The sequence below is a fragment of the Megalobrama amblycephala genome, linkage group LG9 (assembly GCF_018812025.1).
Source record: "Megalobrama amblycephala isolate DHTTF-2021 linkage group LG9, ASM1881202v1, whole genome shotgun sequence".
Taxonomy (NCBI): Eukaryota; Metazoa; Chordata; class Actinopteri; order Cypriniformes; family Xenocyprididae; genus Megalobrama; species Megalobrama amblycephala.
In genome coordinates this window covers 39,441,169-39,452,774 of record NC_063052.1, presented here as the reverse complement: position 1 = coordinate 39,452,774, position 11,606 = coordinate 39,441,169, and the positions used below count along the sequence as shown (strand labels likewise).

The 11,606-nt window shown below is 36.6% G+C and overlaps 2 protein-coding genes across 3 annotated transcripts; both read left to right on the top strand.

The window, feature by feature from the left end:
* Positions 1-2,339: 2,339 nt before the first annotated feature.
* On the top strand, positions 2,340-6,587 carry LOC125275873 (E3 ubiquitin/ISG15 ligase TRIM25-like). Of its 2 annotated transcripts, none has more exons than XM_048203180.1 (7): positions 2,340-2,466; positions 2,693-3,268; positions 3,476-3,571; positions 3,781-4,014; positions 4,162-4,315; positions 4,430-4,468; positions 5,475-6,587. In XM_048203180.1, exons 2-7 carry the CDS (start codon positions 2,708-2,710, stop codon positions 6,002-6,004), a joined length of 1,614 nt encoding a protein of 537 aa, XP_048059137.1. In that variant the 5' UTR covers positions 2,340-2,466; positions 2,693-2,707; the 3' UTR covers positions 6,005-6,587. The 2 variants fall into 2 exon arrangements, with proteins under 2 accessions (XP_048059137.1, XP_048059136.1); XM_048203179.1 differs by having other exon boundaries at positions 4,409-4,468.
* A 905-nt stretch (positions 6,588-7,492) lies between these two features.
* Positions 7,493-10,981, top strand: LOC125275876 (gastrula zinc finger protein XlCGF8.2DB-like). Its single transcript, XM_048203183.1, has 2 exons — positions 7,493-8,121; positions 9,514-10,981. Exons 1-2 carry the CDS (start codon positions 8,037-8,039, stop codon positions 10,548-10,550), a joined length of 1,122 nt encoding a protein of 373 aa, XP_048059140.1. The 5' UTR covers positions 7,493-8,036; the 3' UTR covers positions 10,551-10,981.
* The last annotated feature ends 625 nt before the right edge of the window (positions 10,982-11,606 follow it).

Sequence of the window (11,606 nt, the reverse complement as noted above, 5' to 3'; positions counted from 1 at the left end):
CTGCAGTCATCGTTGGTGAAAACCAATTCAACCCAAGCGCTCTTTGATGACGTGGGTGGTTACGTAACCGCAGATAGCCTGTCCATCATCGATTAAAGCCCGCCCTGGCAATTTGATTGGCTCGGCCTTCTGGGAGCCGAGCATAATTACTCCACAATGGATCGAGTCCAGACCGAACTTCCCGTCCAAAAAATGTTGTGGGCGGGGTTCGGGCTGGCACCCAGGCTAATTATGTTATATTTCATGTATTAAATGCAGATGATATTTTGTTCTGTTGTGTTTCTACCGGCCGGTAGGATATTCTTTCTTTACAAACAGTTTCTTTACAATTCTTTACAACTGAGTTGACTTCAGGATGAGGTCTGATTTTGATTGATTGGCAAAAATCTTTTAAAGACTCACATTTTTTTTTTTTTTTTAAATGCGATCTTCATCTTTCACCAGAACATAGCAATGTTTCTTTAAAAGATTCATCTTTATATTTGCTTTTCTTTGGTTTAAAGGTGCCCTAGAACTTTTTTTTAAAAGATGTAATATAAGTCTAAGGTGTCCCCTGAATGTGTCTGTGAAGTTTCAGCTCAAAATACCCCATAGATTTTTTTTAATTAATTTTTTTAACTGCCTATTTTGGGGCATCATTAAATATGCGCCGATTCAGGCTGCGGCCCCTTTAAATGCTCACGCTCCCCGCCCCCGGAGCTCGCTCTTGACTTAAACAACATAAAAAAAGTTCACACAGCTAATATAACCCTCAAAATGGATCTTTACAAAGTGTTCGTCATGCAGCATGTCTAATTGCGTGAGTACAGTGTTTATTTTGATGTTTACATTGATTCTGAATGAGTTTGATAGTGCTCCGTGGCTAACGGCTAATGCTACACTGTTGGAGAGATTTATAAAGAATGAAGTTGTGTTTATGAATTATACAGACTGCAAGTGTTTAAAAATGAAAATAGCGACGGCTCTTGTCTCCATGAATACAGTAAGAAACGATGGTAACTTTAACCACATTTAACAGTACATTAGCAACATGCTAACGAAACATTTAGAAAGACAATTTACAAATATCACTAAAAATATCATGTTATCATGAATCATGTCATTTATTATTGCTCCATCTGCCATTTTTTTGCTATTGTCCTTGCTAGCTTACCTAGTCTGATGATTCAGCTGTGCACATCCAGACATTCTGCCCTTGTCTAATGCCTCAATCATGGGCTGGCATATGCAAATATTGGGGGCGTACACCCCGACTGTTACGTAACAGTCGGTGTTATGTTGAGATTTGCCTGTTCTTCGGAGGTCTTTTAAACAAATGAGATTTATATAAGAAGGAGGAAACAATGGAGTTTGAGACTCACTGTATGTCATTTCCATGTACTAAACTCCTGTTATTTAACTATGCCAAGGTAAATTCAATTTTTGAATCTAGGGCACCTTTAATGTATAATTAATAGTCTAATGTGTAATTATGATAAAATAAAGAGCAAATCAAATTATGCATTTTGTGTTAATAACATTCTAATGATCATTTGATAAAATTGTGTGTTTTAGAAAATATTTTGTCTGTCTCTAGAATTCATGATCAATGTGAAATTGTCTGTGATTGTTGTTTTTCTCCACAGGAGCTAAATTTAAAAAGGAAGCGTCACCTTTATTAAAACTTCAACTTCAACTTCAATTTATTTATATAGCACATTTATACACAACTTCGTTGCCCAAAGTGCTTCACAGTGTGTAATAAAAACACAGTAGACATACAAATTTACAAGTACAAAAATTAAACAGAAACTACTTAAAAAGCCAAGCTAAACAGATAAGTCTTCAGCTGGGACCTAAAGCCCTCCACTGATGGAGCTTGTCGAATATAAAGAGGGAGATTGTTCCACAGTTTAGGGCCTGCTACTGAGAAAGCACAATCACCTTTTGACTTCTTTTTGGACTGAGGAGTAACTAACAACAGTTGATTTGACGATCTTAAAGACCTAGCTGAGATGTAGGGCTCTATAAGATTGGAAAAACATGAAACATGAAATTATTTCTGAAAGGTTTGATGCCAATGACATTCTACAACAAAAACGAAATCATCAATGATTTAATCATTTCACACACAGATTGAAGTGTGTTAAAAGCTGTTAAAACAAACAAACACATTTTCTGTATGTTACACACCATTCATCTGATTATTGGTGTTAATAGATATGGCATGATTTTAAGCCAAGTACAAAGCATCAAAACTGCAAAGTCACAGCTTAAACAATGTTCTCTCTCTCTCTCTCTCTCTCTCTCTCTCTCTCTCTCTCTCTCTCTCTCTCTCATCTGCACACTGAAAACCAGGAAGTTTGTGGATTCAGGAGAAACGAAACCTATTTCCCTACACAAGCCTCTGCTTAAGGAGCCACACTCTTCTAGTTTGGTTAAAGCTGTAAAGGAGGGAATATTTGACCTGTTATTCTGTCAAAGCAGGTAAAAACATAATATCCCTAACTAAAGGTTTAATGTCTTTATGCTTGCATTGACAAATGAACATTCAGATATTACTGTATGTGTTTGATATTAATTATATGTTAATGTAGATGTATTATGTTTATTCTTCTGGTTACAGATGAAGAGTTTAGGATTCTTTATTAATACACAAAACTGTAAGCATTTTGTAGATTCTTTCATTAATGATTTACATGTGTATTTATAGGCTACTCCTTCAGAAATGTCTGAATCTGCAGTGAGTCAGTATGAGGATCAGTTCAGCTGTTCAGTCTGTTTGGATCCTCTGAAGGAGCCGGTGACGATTCCCTGTGGACACAGTTACTGTATGAGCTGTATTACTGACTGCTGGGGCCAGAAGGAGCAGGGGCCGCCGTACCGCTGTCCCCAATGCAGAGAGAGCTTCAGTCAGAGACCTCTACTGAAGAAGAACACTCTGATAGCTGAGATGATGGAGACGCTGCAGAAGACGTCCCTACAAACGGCTGCTGTGGAGTGTGATGTTTGCACTACAGAGAAGAACAGAGCTGTAAAGTCCTGTCTGCAGTGCTTGGCCTCCTTCTGTCAAACTCACCTGCAGCTTCACTATGAATCTCCTGCGTTTATGAAGCACAAACTAGTCCAAGCTTCCAGAAACATTCAGGAGAACATCTGCCTCAGTCATGGGAAACTTATTGAGTTTTACTGCCGGGATGATCATCAGTGCATTTGTTACTTGTGTATGATTGACAATCATAACGGCCACCGTTTGGTTTCTCTGGAATCTGAATGGACAAATCAAAAGGTAAATGCTTATATTCATGTTCACCTTTAATTTATAGTTTTATATGGTTAACTTTTTATCCAATCTACTACTTGGACAAGATATACAGATGATATTAAATTTTATTTTATTTTGCATAAACAAAAGTGTGCATTTTTGTGGAACTGATTTTTGCTGCTTGCAGCAATTTTTCTATTACATATTAATTTTTTATGTTAACATCCTCAGAAAGAGTTGAAGGAGATAAAGGTGGCGTGTCAGAAGCTGATCCAGGAGCGAGAGAGAGGTCAGCGGGAACTCAGAGAAGCTGTGAAGTCTTTTAAAGTGAGTATCAGTATGAAGACCAGATGACTGGTTAAATCACAAATACAACAGATATATGTTTTAATGTTTTAAATAGGCAACATTTTCATTAGACTGAAAGCATAATCACTTTGGATTTGAACAACATCTGTGATAATGGAAATGGTCACATGAATGTATTATTTAAGCTGTTGTTGCTGTGTGTGATCAGATCTTTGTGTCTCTGACAGAGTTCAGCTCTAGAGACCATGGAGGACATTGAGAAGGTCTTCACTGAGCTCATCTGCTCTCTTGAGAAGAAACGCTCTGAGATTAAAGAGCAGATCAGAGCTCAGGAGAAGACTGAGATAGATCGAGCAGAGAAACTTCACAAACATCTGGATCAAGAGCTGACAGAACTCAGAAAAAGACAAGCAGAGATTGAGAAACTTCTGATTACTGATGATCAGATCCAGTGTCTGAAGGTAATGAAAGGTTTTTTTTTATTATATGTGTGAGTGACCCTTCCGCATCACAACATATCACCATAGATACATGCTTTTCTCTCTCATTGAATGGAAAAAGTGTCTCATGTTTCACAAATCATGTTTGAACTCTTTGTCTCATTTCAGAGCTGTCAGTCTGTGTGTGTTTTACCCTCATTTGAAGACGTTCCCAGCTTCACTCAACACACTCATCTGTCTTTTAAAGACATTTCAATCTCAGCGTTTAAGAAGGTTTTGGAGGACGTCTGTCAACAGCAAACAGCTAAAATATCTCGAGAAGGTCTGAATTTTTTAATCAGTATTAAAAATAGTAGTTTTGTCATTCATTACATTTTATATTACATTTAAGCATTGTTTCTTACCTCGTCTTTAGTGTCAAATGTCCATGTTTCAGAGTCTCCAAAACCTGAATCTCCAAATGAATTTTTGCACTGTAAGTTGTTTTATTTTTATATGTTGTTCTCTCACACAATTGCTGAATGATAGTTAATAATATTATTTATTAACCATTTCTATATTTGTTGAAAGAAATAGTAAATAATTTATCTGCTTATTGTTATCAATAACTATTAAAATGTGACATTGTTAGGGGAAAGGAAGGTGTAACGAGTCGTCACACGAAGTGGGATCCATAAGCAGGCTTTATTAAACAGATCTTGTAGTCAAACAGGCAAGGGTCAAACAGTGGCAGACAGGTACAGTAGGGAATAGACAAAATCGTGGTCGTAGAACAGGCAATAAGTCAGGGCAGGCAGATATCAATCACAAGTCCAAGACAAGGTAAATAGTCCAAAGGGCAGGCAGCAGAGAATTGTAAACGGGTAACAGACTGGGTCAATAACCGGCAGGCAAACACAATAAAGAACGCTCAGAAATGCAAACCGTAGTAATACAAGACCTCACAATGACTGTGAGGTTGAGAGCAGCTTATATAGTCCAGTTAATGCGCTGGGTGTGGTGATTAGTGCCAAGGTACGGGGCTGATGGGAAATGTAGTGTGTGAGTGGATGTGTGTGTGTGTGTGTGCGCGTTTATGTGACATATCAGGACACAAATGTGTATAATGACATGGGTATGACATAGGTATTACAAAAAGAGGGTGACTTATGAGGACATTACCCATGTCCCCACTTTTCAAAAGGCTTATAAATCATACAGAATGAGTTTTTGTGAGAAAGTAAAAGTGTGCACAGTTTCCTGTGATGGGTAGGTTTAGGGGTAGGGGTAGCGTAGGGTGATAAAAAATACAGTTTGTACAGTATAAAAACCATTACGCCTATGAAATGTCCTCACAATTCACAAAAACGAACATGTGTGTGTCAGTATTTGGGTGAATGCGTCCTCTGATGGCCAGAGGAGGGAATCACGGAGTTCGTCTCTGTGACAGAAGGATGGCAGTACTTTATTTGAATATCTATTTCTCTCACCATCTTCATCAGATTTCTGTCAACTGCAACTGGACCCAAACACTGCACAAGAAAACCTCATCCTGTCAGAAGAGAACAGAAAAGCAACACATTCAGTTGAAGTCCAGAAATATCCTGATCATCCAGAGAGATTTGATGGATATTACCATGTCTTGTGTCGAGAGGGTTTGTACGGTCGCTGTTACTGGGAGGTCGAGTGCAGTGGGGACGACTGGTCTGTAGCAGTTTGTTACAAAGGAATTAGTCGTAAAGGAAGAAGTAATGACTGCAGACTAGGGTTTAATAACAAGTCGTGGAGACTGTCCCGCTATCAACAGAATGTCCATTTCATACATAATAATATAGAAGTCTCAATCTCTGCTTTCCGCTCCTCTAGAATAGGAGTGTATCTGGATCACAGAGCAGGAACTCTGTCCTTCTACAGCGTCTCTGACACAATGACTCTCCTTCACAGAGTCCAGACCACTTTCACTGAACCCTTATACCCTGCTTTTGGGGTTAGTCTTTCATCTGTCAGGATCTTAGAGAAGAGGAGAATTTAGATCAGTAATGAAAGACTCACAAGATGTCCTATACTCTTTAGAGAAGAGAAGTTTTATTTAGGCTATATAGCACCTTTCTGTAGCTCAAGGTCGCTTTACATTGTACGTTACAATACATTTGCACACCCACATACATAATCCAAACATAAGGCCACATACTGCCACATTATCCAAAATACATATTAAATACAGTTTACAGTTAAAGGTATAGATATACCCAAAGCATTTATGGATTTCTGCATCATTCCTGTCAACTTTTCTCTATCTAGTACTGCCAAAGAAAACCAGACGATTGCAGTTCATTGTTAAGCCACAAGTTGTCCGCTTTAGCTTGCAAAGTCCTCGTGTTTCACAAGTGTTTTCATTTTTGTGTAAACTAATTTGCAATGTAAAACCTACTGGCATTTACAATTAACCAATTCCAATAGTCAAGATTAGATATTAGAAAACGTTCTATACAATAACATTTACGGACTTTTGTCAAAAAAGTGGCTTTCAGAGCTGTTAAAGTGCTCACATTATTGCATTAGATTAAACATGTTTAACAGCTTTAATAAATGTACCTAATTTGGCAAAAAAAAAAGTGATTTCTAAAGGGTGTTGCATTTTTCATGAATTTTGATTAATTTTGGGGGATGTGAGACAACTAAAGAGCACCTCTGCCCAATATGTTTACTTGTATCACTGCAAAGTCCAAGTGAAATGCCAAACTCAGCTGTCCTCTTTACTGCCAGGATAATATAACACAATGATTGCTATAGATTATATGATATCTTTAAGTGTGTGTATTTCATTAGATGTTTAAAGAAAATATGTTGTGTGTGTGTGTGTGTGTGTGTGTGTGTGTGTGTGTGTGTGTGCGCACGTGCGTGTAAATATATATATTTTTATTCTGCTAAATTGGCAAATGATCTGCCATATAATTAAATCACAATATTACCAATCAACCATGTTCAGTAGCACAAATATGGAGCTTGCCTGGATGTCATTTTGTGGCAATTTTCTGTTCACTATATACTATACATCAAAGAAATGTGTATAAATGGACATGCACATGTGAATTTTCTGTTTACATGTAACATTGCTACAAAAATAAAAGTACTATATAGGGTCTACAAGCAAATGTGCAAAATCTTGTTGTGTGTACAGTATTAACTTTTCCCAGTTAATGTTTAACTAATGCTGAAAGTTGTATCTTAAAAGCTCAGAGTTATACACAATACTTAACTAAACATAATTTTGGTGGCACTGGCACAATAAATATGCCCAGTAGGTGGCAGCAATGCACTAAAGGTTTTTCGAGTTTGCCATACTAATCCAAAAGAATAAGAGGATGCGCATGCGCAGAGAGCAGCGCGAGAGATGAGGCGAGTGCTGAAGTGTTTACATACTAATGTAGTGAAACACCTTATGTGTCCTGGTTTAGTATTTATTCGAGTGTAATATTTTGTCTCTTGAGTGAGTGTGAACTTCTCTGTGATAAAGAATATTTAATTTCATGGCTTAATGTGTTTCTTTTCTATTGATGTTTAGTGTTACATTGTTCGTAACGTTACTGTAAATTACTAGAGAATTACTTTATTAGAGAATTGTGTATAGAGTGGATCTTTATAACAAGAAAAGGGTTTCTAAAAAAATAATATCTTTTGCATTTCACCCATAGCTTGTTTCCTAGTCTAGCTTTCTACATCAGAATCTGTGACAAATTTCTTATGTTCCTCTATTTAGAAAAGAGCTTCTGCTAAATGCTTTATTGTAACGTTTGTTAATATTTGTCTTATTAGTTTATGTATTAATTAAAGAATATACCTTATGCCATTTCATGCTTATAAAAGCTTTGGTTACATCAACATTAGCAAACTTCCTATAGAGATGTTTTATGCTAGAATTAATTCAATAACTTCTTTTTGAATTTGTCAGATCTGGTGCCCCTCCCAACGCATCACCAATAAATACTAGGAATATTCCCATCATCCTACAAGAGAAGGACAAACTCCAGATATTAAAGCGGAAATCTGTGTGACTGTTAAAGATGGCATTTGTTGAAGTGGAGATTGAAGACATGAGTGATCCAGAACCATCCAGAACGAATCATGAGGATACTGAGGAACAAACAGGTTGGTGTCCATTCTTTTAGTTAACAAAACATGTTGTGTCTGTGAAATAAACATATGAATGGTAAATGATACAGAAAATGCATCTGAATGATAAAATCATTGTATAGCAATTGTCTTCCCCAATTTAATTGTTGACGAGAATGACAGAGCAATCCTTTGGCACATCAAAGATCTGATACTTGATACTCACAGACAGCTTTTTCCTGCCACTAAATAAAAAATAAAAAAGCTAATTGTGCCTTTTTATCTCACAATTTTGACTTTTTTTCTCACAATTGCGAGTTTACATCTCACAATTCTGACTACTTCTCTCAGAATTGTGAGATATAAACCCGCAATGGCGAGTCCAATTCTCACAAATGTGTGTTGCAAAGTCAGAATTGTGAGATATAAAGTCAGAATTGTGAGTTATAAAGTCAGAATTGTGAGATATAAAGTCAGAATTGTGAGATATAAAGTCAGAATTGCATTATAAAGTCAGAATTGTGAGATATAAAGTCAGAATTGTGAGTTATAAAGTCAGAATTGTGAGATATAAAGTCAGAATTGTGAGATATAAAGTCAGAATTGCGTTATAAAGTCAGAATTGTGAGATATAAAGTCAGAATTGTGAGATATAAAGTCAGAATTGTGAGATATAAAGTCAGAATTGTGAGATATAAAGTCAATTCTGAGAAAAAAAGTCAGAATTTCAAGTTTATATCTTGCAATTATGACTTTATATCTCACAATTCTGACTTTATAACGCAATTCTGACTTTATATCTCACAATTCTGATTTTATAACTCACAATTCTGACTTTATATCTCACAATTCTGACTTTATAACTCGCAATTCTGACTTTATAATGCAATTCTGACTTTATATCTCACAATTCTGATTTTATATCTCACAATTCTGACTTTATAATGCAATTCTGACTTTATATCTCACAATTCTGATTTTATAACTCACAATTCTGACTTTATATCTCACAATTCTGACTTTATAATGCAATTATGACTTTATATCTCACAATTCTGACTTTATAACGCAATTCTGAATTTATATCTCACAATTCTGATTTTATAACTCACAATTCTGACTTTATATCTCACAATTCTGACTTTATATCTCACAATTCTGACTTTATAATGCAATTCTGACTTTATATCTCACAATTCTGACTTTATAACTCAATTCTGACTATATCTTGCAATTCTGCCTTTATAACACAATTATGAGTTTATATCACGCAATTCTAAGAAAAAAGTCAGAATTGTGAGATAAAAAGTCGCAATTATATCTTATATTTTTTATTTAGTGACGAAAACAAGCTTCCATGTATACCTGATCTCTGTTGCTTTCTGCTAAAAAATCAGGGTTCACTTAAACTTGATATATTTATTTTAGATTGGATGGAAGTGAAAGAGCAAAGACAAGAACTGAATGAAGCGGGGGAGGAACATTGTAACTCGAAAAAGCTGCACACCTGCTCTCAGTGTGGAAAGAGTTTCAGACATAAATCGGCTCTCAGGAATCATCTGACCATTCACTCTGGAAAAAAGCCATTCGACTGTGATCAGTGTGATAAAAAATTTAGCTCATTGTCACATCTCAACAAACACCTAAAAATTCATTCAGACGAAAGGCCTTTCTTGTGTACTGTTTGTGGAAGGAGTTTTGCAAGGCGGGACAGTTGTAAACAGCACCAGAAAATACACAGTGACGTGAGAGATCATGTGTGCCTGAAGTGTGGGAAGAGCTTTACTACGGTTGGGCAACTGAAACAACACCAAATCATTCATACTGGAGAAAAACCTTACAAGTGCTCATATTGTGACAAAAGTTTCACTCAGCCTGGAAACCTGAAATCACATGAGCGAGTTCACACCGGAGAGAAGCCGTACCGCTGTACTCAATGTGAGAAGAGTTTCAAAGATGCAATCGGTCTCAAAAGTCATCTGTACATTCACTCTGGAGAAAAGCCATTTATCTGTGATCATTGTGGTAAAGATTTTAATTCATCATCAAATCTGAGAAGCCACCTGAAAGTCCATACAAATGAGAGGCCTTATGTGTGTTCCTTCTGTGGCAAGAGTTTTTCAGTGCAGGAAAGTTGTAAACTGCATGAGAAAATACACACCGGTGTGAGAGATCAAGTGTGTTGCGAGTGTGGGAAGAGCTTCGTTACACGTGGCCAGCTGAAACGGCACCAGATAATTCATACTGGAGAAAGACCTTTCAAGTGCTCATACTGTGAAAAGAGTTTCTCTCTGTCTGCACACCTGAAATCACATGAGCGACGCCATACTGGAGAGAAGCCGTACCACTGCGCTCAGTGTGGAGAACGTTTTAAACATTCAAACTCTGTAGCAAATCATATGAAAAAGCACTTTCCAAAGTTTCACAATGAGCAAAATCCATCCATCCAGTTAGTTAGTTTTTAGTGCTTTATTGGCATGACTAATATTATACATTTGTATTGCCAAAGTAATTGCAGTGTTTCTGCATTCAATTAAAGGCACAATATGTAATGTTTCGCCACTAGAGGTCGCCTGTTCAAAACACAGAGACGCCGAGATTGAGCGCAGAATCATGGGAGATGTTGTCTTCACCTCACAGCTGGTGGAAAAGAATCCAACGGGACTCAGGCAGAGATCATATTGATGGATGAGAGTGCTGTAGGAGCAGAAACGAGGCTGCTGGAGTGATTGTTAATGAGAAACAAGAACGACACGTGGCTCGAGAGAAGCAGGACTTTTATTATGCCACAGTTGTGCTTCTGCTTCTTCTGGTCAAGCGTATGTGGGGTAACACAGAGCTGTTTATCATATTGGATACATTTGAGTGTGTTGAAAATTATGTTATAATGTTACTCCGAGGCCGCTATGAGACACTTGTTGCACATTGCAGTACACTAGATCGATATTAGAATATTATATTAATATAATAATGGAAAGGAGATTCAAACAATAAGACTAAACGTGTTGAGCTGTATAACATGATTAGTTTTCTGTCTATAAATGTATCCAAACAGATGTTCCCTTGTCTAATAAAATATGTAATATATTAAAGTGCATCTGGTGTTTCCATGATTACTACAAAATAAAACTGGAAATTGGGGTAACATGGGTATGATGTCATTGATAGGCGACGCACGGACACAGTCCGTGTCCTGGTTTTAAAATGGCTTATTTCTCTGGATTTAAATTCTTGGAAACATCTGAGATAATGAAAGTACACAAGTCAACAAAATAAATAGATCCAAATTCAGTGTCAATAATGTGAGATTTAAATAAGTAATTGTGTGTAGTTTATAAACTAGAGTTTTTGTAAAATGCCACAAGATGTGAGGAGATATTTTTTCTGTTATGTTGGGGAACAGCAAAAGTATTGAATTACATTAAAGACCCAAAAATTTAAATAATGTCATTAATTACTCACCCTCATGTCGTTCTACACCCATAAGACCTTCGTTAATCTTCGGAATGCAAATTAAGATA